The 14,962-nt window shown below is 38.0% G+C and overlaps 1 protein-coding gene across 1 annotated transcript; it reads right to left on the bottom strand.

The window, feature by feature from the left end:
* Positions 1-5,362: 5,362 nt before the first annotated feature.
* On the bottom strand, positions 5,363-12,101 carry ST3GAL5 (ST3 beta-galactoside alpha-2,3-sialyltransferase 5). Its single transcript, XM_042456597.1, has 3 exons — positions 11,690-12,101; positions 8,595-8,753; positions 5,363-7,296 (listed from the first exon to the last, which is right to left on the bottom strand). The coding sequence occupies exons 1-3, from the start codon at positions 11,813-11,815 to the stop codon at positions 7,033-7,035; spliced, it is 549 nt and encodes a 182-aa protein (XP_042312531.1). The 5' UTR covers positions 11,816-12,101; the 3' UTR covers positions 5,363-7,032.
* Positions 12,102-14,962: the final 2,861 nt, after the last annotated feature.

Genomic DNA, 14,962 nt, shown 5'->3' with positions numbered 1-14,962 from the left:
GTGCTGGGTAGTATGCAGTGGTCATATAGGATTCTGGTGACAGCCTTTCAGAGAGGTTAGAAAGGATCAAAATGGCAGTCCTCCATCACTTCACCCAGTGATAACCTTGGATATCTCAAAGGTTTTGATGTTGAAAGCTCTCTAAAATAAAGCATAGGCATGTTCTGCTTGGGCAGAAATTGGAAATGTGTAACTCTTCAGATGTCATTGGACTGTGCAACTACCTTCATCCTGGACCATTTCCTAAGCTGACTAGGGCTGATGGGATCTGTGGTCTAACAGCATCCTAAGGTGGTATGTTCCAGATTCGTGTTAGGGTTTGCTTTTGTGAACTAAGATCATATGTAACTTTTGCTCACCACTTGACATGACTACTAGCAAACCTAAAAGCTACTTCTATTTCAAGACACTAGCTATTGTTAGTATGTTTGCATGCATGTTCCTCCCTTTTACTGTAGGATGGATAAAAGAAAAACATTATACATTTGTTTCTATATAAGAAACTAAAAGACTATACATTCTCACAGACTATCCCTAGCTTTCACTTCCTTTGTTGAGACTAGTATAGGTACATCAGAGGTTTCATGGTGTACAGTATATAGCAGCCAGGACAGATTGTGCCAAATACTAGACAATGCATTCATCTGCCAATAATATGGTATTTGATTGATTCATGATAATTTCTCTTAAGGGCTAGCCAGTAATCATCATTGTATTCTTTTCCAAAGAGTAAGTATGTTTGCAATTTGATCATTACGGTTATGGGAAATAAATGGCTCAGTGACAGAGCACATGCTTTGCAAGGGGGTTTCAGGATCAAGCACCAGTGTCTCTTAATCCTCGCTCAGACACAGAAACCCACTGGGTGCCCTCTTGGGCAAGTCACACTCTCTCAGCCTCAGGGAAAGGGAAGGGCAAATCCTCTCTGAATGAATCTTGCCAAGAAAACCCCATGATAGGATCACCATAAGTCAGAGATTACTTGAAGGAACACAGTAACAACAATCTCTTAACGTATTTTAGGAAGCAAGTCCAGAATCAGACTTTTCCCCTAAGGCTGTTGAGAGCTATGGCTAGACAACAAATGAATTCTGGTTTAGAAGAGGGCATATCATATGCTCATCTCCTGCATGAATCCAGCTGCAAGACTTAAATTAGAAATAAATTGAAGTCTCATGACTTAAAAAAAGATTTAATCAGCACTGTGGTGTGTATCTTGAATTCTGCTCATTTATTACGTATGTATCGCATGACTCTCCTTTCCCATTTTATCCTCACTCCAAGTCTGTGGGATGCGTTTGACTTGGCACAAAAATGCTTCATGTGATTTAAACTAATAACTGTATATACTCATGTATAAGTCTAGAAATTTAGGTTAAAAAATAGGCCCAAAAAAACTGAGTTGACTTATCCACGGGTCAATGTATGTACTGTATTTTAACACTCTCTCTCTCTCTCTCTCTCTCTCTATATATATATATATGGTGAAAGGCAAGAGTTTAATCTGCCCTGGAAGCACTGACCCCCTTCTACTCTCTCCATCCATCCAGCCTTTAGTCCCCCAAACCTGCCCTCAACTTATACATGAGGTTGACTAATAGTCGAGTATATACAGTAAAAATAATAATTGTAAGCCACTCTGATAGCCTTTAGGGCTGAAGAGCGGGGTATAAATACCATAATAAAATAAAATAAATCTGGGTCTTCCTTGTCTCAGCTTGATTCTCTGTTACATAGCAGGAGATATATCTCAAGATGCTCAATGGATAAATGATTTATTAATAAAAATCCAAAGCATTTCAACCTGTAAGTCCTTCTTCAAGGACTATATAAAATCATAAAAAGAGACAATATGTATATATATAATAATAATAAAATCCTGTACATGAAATCCTTATTGCTTATTGCTACTGATAAATTGATTTTAGAGAACTAATAGGAATTGGTAAATTCAATATTAGTGTTTTATTGATTGTATTAGTATTTGTATTATTTGTATTATCTTGTATTATTTTATTGTTGTAATCCCACCTCGATCTTTGGAGAGGCAGGAAATATAAATAAACATTATTATTATTATTATTATTATTATTATTATTATTATTATTAATGGAGCTGAAACTTTCACATTGTTTACTGGACAAAAGGAAGACACATATGAACTAATGCAAAGGTATGTTTCCCCCCTTTTTTAATGCCAACAGATGGTCAGGAGGGGGAAAAAGAGGAGTGTCCCAGATGACACTCAAGGATGTTTTGATGCATCCAAGCTGGACAAAAAAAGGGCTTTTCAAAAATTCAACAAAAAATTACAAGAGCAAGTGGAGATATAGAGCTTCAGCTTCTTGGGACCAAAGATTTTAATTTTTAAATCCATTCTACTTCTTTTTGTTGGGATTCCAGCATCAACGGTATTCACCTTTTCTATAGCCCAAAATCCATTCTGTCGTAGAACAATGTTCTTTCAAGAAATGACTCACTAGAGGAGCACTGTTTTGTTATTTCTTATGCTACAAAGATGTATATTTGAAAAGGTATGGTTGTTCTCCCCACATACATCTTTAGGTACTTGCATTGTATGACTTGCTGCTGCAAGTGAAATGGTGCAAAATGTACCTCTGTTGGTATGTAAAATCTGTGGTCTGTGAATTCAGTCATCTGGAAGTATGTTCACAATAGACGCAATGTCCACATGATTTTTTTTGTTCATTTATTATACCATCTTATTTCTAGCTAGTTTGGCAGGATGAGGTCCATGTCATGTTTATAAATAACAAAAGCAGAAAAAGAATGAGTTTGGGTTGAAAAATGTTTATTTGATGCTTGTGGTTAAAATTTTTGTTGCACTCTCCATTTTATCAAATAAACACATAACACAATAGCATATCATAGACAGTTTGGGATAACTGGGTTAGATTTAGACTTAAGTGATGCTTGGTCCCACTGAGATCAATCAAACTTAAGTTTCCCGGCCCCAACTTTTACATGATGGAAGGAACAAACATTGGCAAGTCAAACTGATGGCTCAAGAATCAGATGATTACATTTTATTTGCTAATATGTCATATTGGCTTCTGATAACTCATAGAAGTAACCATTTTTCACATTTATTCCCAGACGCTTAAAGGCATTTTACATTAATTAGAATAGCATTGGCCAAAGAACCAAAGGGCAAATTAAAACGGGCATTTCAGGTTCAATTACTAATCTGCAGTAAACTACAGTCATCCCTCCATTCTCATGAACTTGAGATCTGCGGCCTTAAATATTCACGGAGGGTCGACCTTGCATTTTTTTTTAATGGGGCACACCCCCGCGGTGCACACTCACTTGTGCGTGTGCCCCATTCAAACCTATGGGGCTTGAATATCGTCGAATCTCTGTTTTCGCAGGTGTGTGTGTGTGTCCAGAATAGATACCCCAGAGGGCCGAATGTACAACCAACCAAGCAAACATTGATAGGAAGTGAGGAAAAGGTTTTTTGCATTTAAACTACAAATGGGATTTAGAACAAATGTGTTGCTATTCCCCCCCTACTAGGAGTGCTCAGGCCTGGGGGTAGGAGAGATTCAGGGCAAGGCATACCTTATTTAATTTCCTTCTGAGCAAGGCCTTCCCTGGTGTTCTCTACAATATCTGAAGGATCCCTTTGGGGGTTGGTTTCTAGTCCTAAATGTGATCGCATCATAATTACGCATATGCTGTCTGAATTTAAAAGAGCATTAAAGACCAGTCTCTTCCAGCAGACTTATCGTTATACATCGTTAATGTTAAACTATGAATTTTAAATGCAGATTGTTTTAATATGTGTATATCTTATTTGTCCTTTTAAATTGAGGTGTGTTTTAACTGATGCTGCCTGTCCATCGTTGTTGTCCTTGGTCATGATCCATGGGGAGAGGTGGGTAAGAAAGTTAGTTATTATTGCTTTTTTTTTGTTTGTTTTCCATGCCTACAAATTGCTCTTAGCATATTCAACTAGTCTGCATGAATATACAGTTACTATGATTATTTGTTGTGATTTCTATACTTTATTGTACCTTTTATTGCTTCTTACTTTGTTAGCTGCCCCATAAACACAGATTTATGCTATAAGGAACAGGATATAAATTGTGCAAAATATATTGTGTATGTTTTGAGTGGGCAACTATGGGAGGCAAGGGGGGCACATTTGGAGCCCAGGAGACTTTGAGAGGATCAGCAAAAAAATTATAATTTTGTCCCCTGACTGACCCAATGTACTGTAGGTGGGCATTTCTGCCCAAAGCACCCCCCCCCCTCGAATGGCCACAAAAACAGCCCAGTAAGAAAGATTTAAACTCATTTTCCTTTTTCCCCTTCTTGAATTTCCCCATGTAACACAAGGGAAAGTTTGTGGTTGCTTGTTTGAATTTATGGCATGCCACATACTATGAGCTTGTAAGTACTTGAATATTCTATTGTCTTCTCGTTCCTTGCTTCCATTTCTTTTTTCTTCCCTCTGCATGTCTTAATATTATGTATTCAACCGGTATCAAGTTGATCTTATTTTTTTCCCCCTTTTATGAATAGATTCCATAATATTATAGGTCTCAAACTTTGCCTAAATTCAAGAGATTCCCACCATTGGCACAATTTGTGAGCAGGAAAAAAAAAGGTCAGGATTTTAGTAGCACAATATGATTTGGGAGGACTAAAACAAGAAACCAATGACAGGAATTTGTATTTTAAATTTGGACATTCTCTGTGGAGACAAACTGATGACTTCCTCTAGTGTTTTCTTACACCTTTCCCCCAGTTCTAAGAAACTGAAGGTCTTTTCAAAACATTTGAGTATTTCCCCCACTTTGTTTACTGGCTAATGGGTATCTTGCAAATAACTTAAGTATATGGAACTTTACCAAGTTCCCTATTCTAGGAAATAATATACAATTTATTATTCTCTAGATATTTTGGGAAAGTATGTGTCTTTGGTCCAAAACACACTGCAAAAACAATCCAGTTTGTGCACAGGCTGCTTTAAAATGAAAATGTTGACAGCATGTCTGAAGCACAGAGAGCAGAGCAAAGCAGCTGGCAGTATCAGAGGTGAGACTGCATCTACACTGCAGAGATAATCCAGTTTTACATCACTTTAACTGTCCTGGTTCAATGCTAAGAACTCCTGAGAAGTGTAGTTTTGTGAGACATTGAGCCTTCTCTGTTCAGAGCGCTCTGGTGTCCCACTAAACTACAATTCCCAAGATTCCCTAGCACTGAGCCAGGACAGTTAAAGCAGTCTCAAATTGGATTATTTCTGCAGTGTGTTTTGGACCTTTATCATCTCCTTATAGTATCAATAAAGAAAGTAGAATTTTTGATCCATTAAGCTATTTTTTTTAAAAAAAACACTGGTTTATCTATTATTCCTGCAGACAGAGCTATCAAAAGCTAGCTCAACATCACAGAACAGCTATTCTCTGCCTGAAGCAATGTCCCATCTTCATAGCTCCAGTAACACTTAGAATTAACCAACAGGAAAACTGCTACAGACCACAGTAGGAAGAGAGGTTTTAATCTCATTTCCTCTGCACACTCCACTTTGTGCAAAGAACCGGCTAACCTTATCTGTTTTATGTATGTGGCTGCCCTGATATGTCTAGTTAGGCTCTAAGAGAAATGTTTTCTGTAATTTGGCCTAGCTGGGGTCCAAAAATTAACTTAGGCTCTTGCAAAGAGTTTGCCTTAGCCACCTTGAAGTTTTGACGCTCTTAAATAGGTTTCCATGTCAAATAACAAACTGCTTTCAAAAGCCCTCTCAGTTTGCAATGTGGCATAAGGGGGAGTCTAATCTATTTTTGGTCCTCAGACCTACTTTCATCATACTTTTCATCTGGGCTTCTGTCATTCCAGCTACTAGACTATCAAATAGCCTATAAAGCATCCTGGTGAAGGATATGCCTGAGTGACTGGAATCCTGAACAGCAGCATTCCTGGTGTGCACATAAATGCTGCAGTATTCTGCTGCAGGTCTGACTTGTCTCTAGTAATTTAGCCAGTCTCCTGCTGTTAGAAACCATTTCTTTCCATTGTGTATCTCTTCCTGACATTACAATACATTAAAAACATATGCATATAATAAGAGGAAAGTGGACAGAGTTCTCCTTCAGATGCTACAAAGATCAAAAAAGCAAGAACACGACACCTGCATTCTTTTGCATTTGTGATGTACTATTCTTTGCCAGTCAGAATGCATCAGTTTTGGAGAGAACTTTTTTTTAAAAATAAATAATGTTTTAAAACAACCAGATGCAGACAGAGCTAGAAAAAATGTTTTCCAGTGGTGGAAGGGGGTTATTTTATATTGATTAGCAACCACAGGGTTGTTTCCCCAATGAAAAGAAGTAAGGTAATTTTATACTTTGCAGATGCAGCATGTAATGCAGCATGCAATATTGTTATAAACTCACAATAATAATTTTTATCTGCTTGTTTCAGGAGAGTCAGTAGATTGGATTTAACATAGCACCTGTCCACAACTGACAATTATTAAAGGCCCAGCCTCAAAACTGGAAGTGGATATTGCACTTCCTAGCCATATCAATGAAAAGGTGCTTTGCAGTCCTTTGGCTTTGCTGCTGAAAAGGTTCATGCACAAACAACACGAAAAGTAAACTTTTGGAACTTATGGATGTAACCTCTTTCTCCAAAATATGTTACTTAAATAACTCATTTTTCATATTCTCAAATAAAAACATATATATTAGCATGAAGAACCATTTGAGATTTTTTTTTCTTTGTTTGGGTTGGGTAGCATGTATCAAAGCCTAATGACCTATAAAATCAAAATAGCTTATGAAAACTGCTCCAGCCATCAAATACACATTAATGAAATGTCCTTTACCAACAAAATTCTTGTGGAAAGCACTACATAAAACACTGTCAACTCAATGTGCTAAACATGGAGATCAGGGGTTCTTTAGGGCATGATGAAAACACTGAGAGAGCCTCCTTTGGAAAGGAGAAATCCACAAGGAACATGCAGAATCCAGTCTCTAGGCTCAGTTTCAATCATTAGCTGGACTTCTTGCAGAAGGTGCAAAATATTCCTCCACTGAGGTCTGTCACAACTCCCTCTTTTATCAGTTTCTGGAGAAATTTTGTTTCTGTAGTAACATTGTGCATTGTTTGTCCATTCATGGCAGCCATGCAAAGATTATCATAATAATGCAACGGTGTGTTGGGTTGACTAAGATCATATCCAAATCCAGCTAAACTCACTTCATCACATAAATGTGTAGCCAGAACAACTGCTGTCACTCCAATAGTAGGTACATTCTAAAAGGGGTAAAAATGGCATTCCAAAATTAGAATAGATGCTGAATTGAACACTGCTACTGTATTCTGAAAATGATTAAATTTCTAGCAAATATATTCCACAGAATAAAACAGTTTAGAAGGAATTAACACATCATTACATCTCTTGCCCAAACTCTTGCAGTCACAGCGTTACATGGACCTGTATCACACATGATGTTTCTTATTAGGTTTTATTTTTAAAGGAGAAATGGAGAATGTGCATCTGATTTTATGATCCTGTAGCATAGCATCATAATGGACAGAAGACATTTCTTAGGCAACCACAGCACTTTTCCATCTAGTTCCAAAACACTTTTTTTGTTTTCCTCCCTTTTTTTGCAGTTGATGATACAACTCTTCCAGTGCTGCAATTCCTTTTTCCATGATAAACAAGGAACCCTCAAGCTTAGAGATACATAGCTACTGACTTCTTGAGAGATGAATAACCAACCTCTGTTTAAATACCTCCAAATGAAGGCAAGTCTACCACCACTGGGGTAGACCATTCCACTATCAAACACCTCTTACTATCTGAAGGTTTTCCTAATACTTAGTCAGCATCTCCATTATTTTAATTTGAATCCATTGGCTTGGATCCTGCCTCCTGAGCATCAGAAAAAAAGCTGACTCCACCTCCTTCATAGCAGCCCTTCAAATATTTGATGATGGCTATGATCTTATCCCACCTTATTTTCTTCCAAACAAAGCACAACATTGGTGTGAGCTACAATCCAGACAACAATCCTGATTGGGCCTTTTACCTGTTTTCCACTGAAGATCACCTAAAATCCCCTGGATGTTACTTGCCTCCACAGGTGGTGTTTGCAGTAAGTGATACCTCTGGAGACAAACAGTATGTGGGAGGTGCATGTCGGTCAGAACCTCATGGAAATGTGCTCCCTTCTAAACATACATAGCTAACTTAACATGTATAGACTGTTAGTGAGTTTTCAAATTTTCTATGCCAAAATTCAACCTAGTGGAGTATGAAATGGTTTAATTCAGTGGAGAGTGAAATCAAGAATGAAATTAAGCCATTTCAATCTTACCAAATCATTGAAACATTTCATTCCTGATGCTATAATCATTCCACGTCTTATCAGATAAAGATTAAAGAAAATCAACATAACTCCCAATATAGCAGTCCCCAGATACAAAGAAGCATGGCATCCTTATATTATTTTAGAAACTGAAATAATTACAAATGGTATTTTATAGTATTTGAATGGTCACAGGAAAAAAATGAAAGCAGCTTCACCCATAAAAGAGATACACACCTTATCCCATCCCCAAAACTTTGGTCGAGGTGCTGGGTACTCCAGAATATCCAAAGCAGTCTCTTTAATGATTGTTGGGTTCAAGATGCGAAATTGTTTAGGCATCACAGGTATTTTCTCAGCCACCTGCTTCCAAAAGAACAATCGCATCCACAGTGACTAAATGAAAAAAACAGAAATAATCATGAAATCTGGAATTTATTTTAATTCATACAGTTCATAATGGTACGCATCCTGGTACATTTTAAAAATCCCCCATTTAAATCGTCTATATAAATATATGACCCCATCGCCCCTAGGAAGCATGGAGGCAAGCTGAGAATATTTTTTTCTTCCAAAAAATGATCTTGAAGTATAACTTCTACTTCAAAATAAAGTATTGACCTGAGTCCAGAACAGCCCATGAGACCTAAAATGTGATGAAATTTCACTACAAGGCATGGTGCGTGGGTGAATGGCTTGGAAAAAACCCAAGTGTGCCAGGGGGCCCTGAGGGACTCAAAAGTGGCATTGGGGGATCATATATATCTTGTGAATGGCACTCCAACTGGCCTAGGGCTATCATAACATCCAATACAGTTTACAGTCATCCCTACATTTTCGTGGGAGACCCGTTTCTGCCCCCCCTCCCCGAAATGGAAAGTCGCAAATATTCAAGCTCCATTGGCTTGAAAGACTGTGTGTGCTTCAGGCATGTGCTCCATTTTAACCCTCCCCGCTTGCCAGTCTGTGAAGGACCAAGAATGCAGATTTGAAGTCTGTGAAAATGGAGAGACGGTTGTAGTTGCTTTCAGATATTACAATTTGCCTGTAAATAAAACTGGAAAAAGTTTTTTCTAAAAGAAAAAAAATCTATACGTACTGCACTGTCATCTAATTAAAAGTTATTTCTGCTGAGGACTATGCTGATCGGATCACTCAGATGCTCCATTTAATAAAATATAAAGATGTCCACAATTATCACCTGAATAAAAACGTTTACTTTATTATGTTAATACATGAGATTGTTAAATTCTCACATTGAGAGTGGATAAGCAAAATGGCTACATATAGCTATTTTTTCACATTTGTTTACCAGCACACTACAGTATCAATTGCAAAGGCCTTAAAAACCAGGAAGGATAGTGCAGTGCCATCCAGAAACAACATAAAAGCCATACTTAAACACTCGCCAATTTAGCTCTGAGCCAAATGGACTGAGTGCTTGTAGTTCATAGCTGTACAATGTAAATAGTTATACCAAATTCAAAAGGGGCAGCCGTATTAGTTTGCTGTAGCACAAACATCACAAAAAATGCTATGTCACCTTAATAACTAACTATTTTATCATGGCCAGTGGTTCCCAACCTTTCTAATGCCACAACCCTTTAATACAGTTCCTCATGTTATGGTGACCCCCAACCATAACATTATTTTTGTTGCTACTTCATAATTTTAATTTTGCTACTGTTATGAATCGTTTCATCCTTACAAATTAAACATAAGTAAAGCATAGTGATTAATCACAAAAACAGCCTCAGAGAATGACAATGGCAAAGCCCCTCTGAAGAAACCTGTTCAGAAATCCCCATGATAGATTTGCCTTGAGCCTTGGGCAAGAAGCCACACTCTCTCAGCCTCAGAGGATGGCCAGCCTCCTCTGAGGAAATCTGTCCACGCCCCATCATAGAGGGGTAGTGGTTCAAACTGAAACTGGAACTCATTGGTTGTGCTGTCTCTCTCCCTTTTTTGCAGAGCTCTACGACGCTGTGGGCAGTTGCTAAACAACCAAGGAGCCTGGAGGTGGCTGCTGCTTTAATGAGCTTAGCTTGGAGTCCCTTTGTTTGGGAAGTGGTGCTCTGAGAGGGGTCTCTGGCGACCCCCAGGTTGGCATAAGCATTCATGAATATTAACCAGAATTGTAGATATACAGGCATACTTCAATTAACAAATAATCTAATAAAGAAATTCCTTTCTACAAAGTCTTTTTACCAGATCCAAGCCCTTCACTGTCTACTATCTAGCTGGATTTTTTTTCTTATTTTTTAAAATTTAATTTAATTTAATTTTGTTTTATTTTATTTTATTTTCCTGCATTGGTATTGGGAGGATGGTGAAGGAGGGCTGGAGAAAGACAGATTTTCAGTGTTGGGTTCCAGCAGCATGCCTGTAGTAAACAATGCAATCAAGCTTGATCTGGGAAAGAGTGGCATTCTGCTAATGGTGATACCACTCTAGCTGTGCATACATGTTTTCCTTCAGATGTGGAATCTTCACTGTAAATTAGACCTTTCAAATTATAACACTAATGACAATGCAATAAATCAGAATATTTTATTAATAAACTGATCAGTGCTTATAAACATTTCCATATTGACCCAAAGAGCAAGACAAAAAACCTTCAAAAAATTTATAAGACTTAAAATATAAAACAGAGGAAAATTTCCAGGTTTTCTACTGAACACTTCCAGTGCCAAACAGGTTATCAGAAAGTTCAATTTTAACTTCAGAACTTCTTCAATTTTTCTCTGCAGGCATCCACTTTTCCCTTTTAATCTGCCTGCCTATAATGTCAAGCTGCTTTCAATCTATCTTAGGGTGGCTTACAATACATTGAGTGTTGGATGCAGATACTTGAAAACAAAACTGATATGTCAAACTCTGCTGGGAGAAAAGTATTAAAGGATATTCATTTTTGTAGAGCAGAACATACCAGCTTTCTGGTAAAAAAAAAAACAACCCTCTTCTCTGTAGAGCAATGCAACTGACCCTCTGAGATTTGTTTTTTGTTGTATTTTCACATTGTCCTCTCCCACAATTCCTAACTCTACTGATCTATCCCAATCATGTCCCTTAGGTAAACCACAGAGTGCTTACCATGAAACTGAACAAACATGCTAGTGGTTTATTATGTAGCTTTCCAAGCATTCTGAACAGGCAGAGAAATCACACTGACTTTGACAGCCTTGCTAACTATAACTTTTAAAAGTCTACGTACATTTCAAATAGAAATTATATGTGGTAAATACACATAAAGTAAAATGATCTGGAACTTAGGAATTATACGAGTAATATAAAAGCACACGTGTATTGAAATGTTTACTGGTTTTACTTACCAATGTTTCATTTTTAACCATGGCTTGAATCCAACCAAAATCAACACTTTTAAACAGAACTGCAACAAACAAACCATCTGGATAATATTCATGTTGAGATAAGGGAGCGCCTTCTGGATACGTCATTCTTATGGTGGTTTTATTACCAACGTCATCTGTATATCCCTGAACTGGTGCATTATTTAATCTATAAAGTGAACAAAATACATGACTGAGTGATTTTATAAGTAAATACTTAAAATATTTAATTTATGAGTTTTAGATTTATTTTAAAAAATTAAACATATAAACACCAGAATAACAAACTCTAGAAGGTCCTCACATGAAAACTATCCAATCCACATTGAAAAGAAATAACATTATTTTCACAAAGTGACAAAGGGACCGAAACATTTCATCAAAAAAACCTCTAGATTACTTTCAAGTACTAGCTTTAATTCTGAATTTTAAATAAGGGGGAAAACACAAGTAGTGTGATTTGGTTATTTGCGTTTTTGATCAGGATGTTCTCTTAAGGAATCTCTAGGTCCTCCAGCAAAATCTGTGGGACGATGACCATGATGGAGAACTTTAAAAGTTCCACGAAAACACTTCTTTGGCTTGTAGGTCCCAGCATGATTGTATGATCAATTTCTGGCAGATGTTGCCACAGATTTGCACTGGAGGACTTGGAAATTCCTAGGAGGTGGTTTTTAGGTAAAAAGAAGTTGTTTTTTCATTTGTGTTTTCTATATTCCTTTCCTACCTTCATAAAGGCAGCGGATGTGGAGGAAGATAAGATTTGAGACACCTTTTGGGAACTCATACCTTCTAACTGTCCTACTTGGCAGGGGAAAATTACTCCTCTGTCACTCAATTTTTTCTGCTTCTGAAAGTACCCAGTTTCTCCCCCTCCTTCCACTTCTCCCCTCAGTCTTAACTGACTTAAACTGCTTGCAAACTGGGTCAAAGTAGACTGGGCCCTCGTAAACTCAGTCCAAGGGAGAGATGACGGCTGAGTCTTTGTCCCTCCCAGCAGGCTGAGGAAAAGCAAACTGTTAACAGCCTGCCTTACCCATCAATAACTTCTATCCATCTGACCAACTATGAAGCTGCTTGGTCATATTGGTGTCCTGGTTCACATATCTGTGAAATATTTGGGGGCGGTAGGGAACCACAATTGGTTTGCCAGAGAGGGCGGTATACAAATTATTATTAATATTATATTATTATTATTATTATATATTAAATCTAATCCACTTGGGAGAACAAAAAATGGGCACAAACAGTGACAGGAAAACTGATATAAGTAGTAAGACAAAAATGAGAGAAGCATATTGTTAAAGGGAAGCAACTGTAAGGTAAGACAAAAACCAAAAAATGCAGCAATATGTGACTATGCTCTACTCAACAAGCAACACTACACTAGAATTTTAACAAGAACTTTTTACTTGACATCACAATGGAGACACTTCTGAAAGTACCTTTAACAACCCCTGGCTTTCATCGGCAACTAGTCAGAGCATGTAGAGACAGACACCACATTCTTTCTCATGTGCAAATTTCTCACCAGCATTGCTTGAAAGAAAGCACTTTATTTAAAACAGCAGCTACCCCCTTACAAAGAAACTCCCACCACCATTAATTGCCCTCCCTTTCTACTACGATGAAAATGTCTGTTTCTCTTGCTCAGGTGAAAGCTACTTATATAAAGGACCCCGTTCCTCTAACTTTGGCAGAAAAGGTGACTTTAGGAGGAGGGTCCCAATTTCGTGCAGAATGAGGCCTCATCCGTAGGGAGAACGTACCCGAGAGTTGCCGCTAGCTTTGCAAGCAAAACTAGTGAGATGGATCACTGAACCTAATTCCCTAAAGGTAGCTTCTTATGTCCACCTGCAAACAAGTAAAGAAAATTTTCTCTAAAAAATGAGAACTGGAGAAAGGCCTAAATTTAGCACAACGGTTAGTCTGCCCAATGCATTCAAACAGAACACATTTCTTATTCAGTAAACAGCGACGTGCACCTAAAAAAAAACAAATCCAAAATAGTAATGCACAATGCAGAGGAATATCAAGAAAGAAAAAAATAAGTTAAAAAATAAAGTCGTCGGATTACAGTCTCTCCCCGTGATAATTGAGTCAGAGATAATAAATCATCACATTTCAGGTTTGTAAACCTTCTCTCAGCGGAAAGACTCCTCAAGTTTTGGGACTTCTTAGTTTTTTAAAAAGGCAATAGGTAGACACACAACTGAGGATGATAGAAATGTTGTGGAACAACAGCTTCTTTTTAAGAAATCAAACTGAGTCACAATCAATTATCAAATGTATATTAAATTACAGGCACACTACCTGCAAGATGAGAAAGGACACAGTTTAGATTACTATGAAACCCCACATACGCTTTGTTGGGGGATATGAATATATACAACACCAAATCCAGGGAGCATACAGTTCTAGGAAGCTGACCCAGCCAAAACATCACTTTCCCTAAAGTCCATATTAGACATATTAGCACCAGCCTCCCAACGCCACAGAATTTAACTATATGTATGGATTTTGAAGAGCCAGTGTGGCGTAGTGTTTGAGATTGACATGATTGAAACCAGAGTTCAAGTCCCGCTCAGTATGCGTGATCCGGGTACAGCCAAGCCACATTCTCAGCTGAGGTAGTCACCATAGTCAAAAACCAACCGGGAAAGGCATGCAACATATTGTAGTTTCAATTCTATGGGCACTGCGAGGTATGTTCATGAAAATGAAGTACGACGCACAAACTGATAAGTAATAAAGAAATGAAACATTTGGGGGCATGTCAGGATGATGGGATTGTGCTCTCACCTGGCCTGGAAACACCACCCTGGTTGTGCCACCAACGACCAGTTTTGGCCAGTTGTTGTACTTTGCAGAGTTGCAGAGAACAGCGGAAGACCCCGACAATCTCAAGCATCTCCCTCTTGCTTCACAGACGTCTCACCCTTCTTCACCAGGGCTCCGCTGGTTTTGTACTCACCCACACACCAGACAACTCATAGTCTTATATAAACGATCTACTTTATCTACATCTACACAGCTCCCAACACTACTCAACTCCTCCACCTCAATCCAACTACTACAACCTCTCCCAACCCACAAACATAAATGGATGTAATAGTCATACTATACCAAAATGGCACCACTACTGTGGCTGTTTCCCACTCAGTCGCGTGTACATTATTCCATAGTTCTCCTGTTCACTCCACAATAGATTCCTCATTAAGCTGACATTAACCTTGCAGTGTTCCAATTATCCAC

Source organism: Sceloporus undulatus, chromosome 3, assembly GCF_019175285.1.
Source record: "Sceloporus undulatus isolate JIND9_A2432 ecotype Alabama chromosome 3, SceUnd_v1.1, whole genome shotgun sequence".
NCBI lineage: Eukaryota > Metazoa > Chordata > Lepidosauria > Squamata > Phrynosomatidae > Sceloporus > Sceloporus undulatus.
Note: the sequence above shows the minus strand (reverse complement) of the source record. Positions and strands in the feature narration are given on the sequence as shown.

Coding starts and splice junctions, on each gene's coding strand:
- ST3GAL5 (XM_042456597.1), bottom strand. CDS start 11,815: ATGACGTATCCAGAAGGCGCTCCCTTATCTCAACATGAATATTATCCA. Junction 8,754..11,689: donor TGGTTAAAAATGAAACATTG/GTAAGTAAAACC, acceptor TTTTTCATTTAG/TCACTGTGGATGCGATTGTT. Junction 7,297..8,594: donor AGTTTTGGGGATGGGATAAG/GTGTGTATCTCT, acceptor TACCCCTTTTAG/AATGTACCTACTATTGGAGT.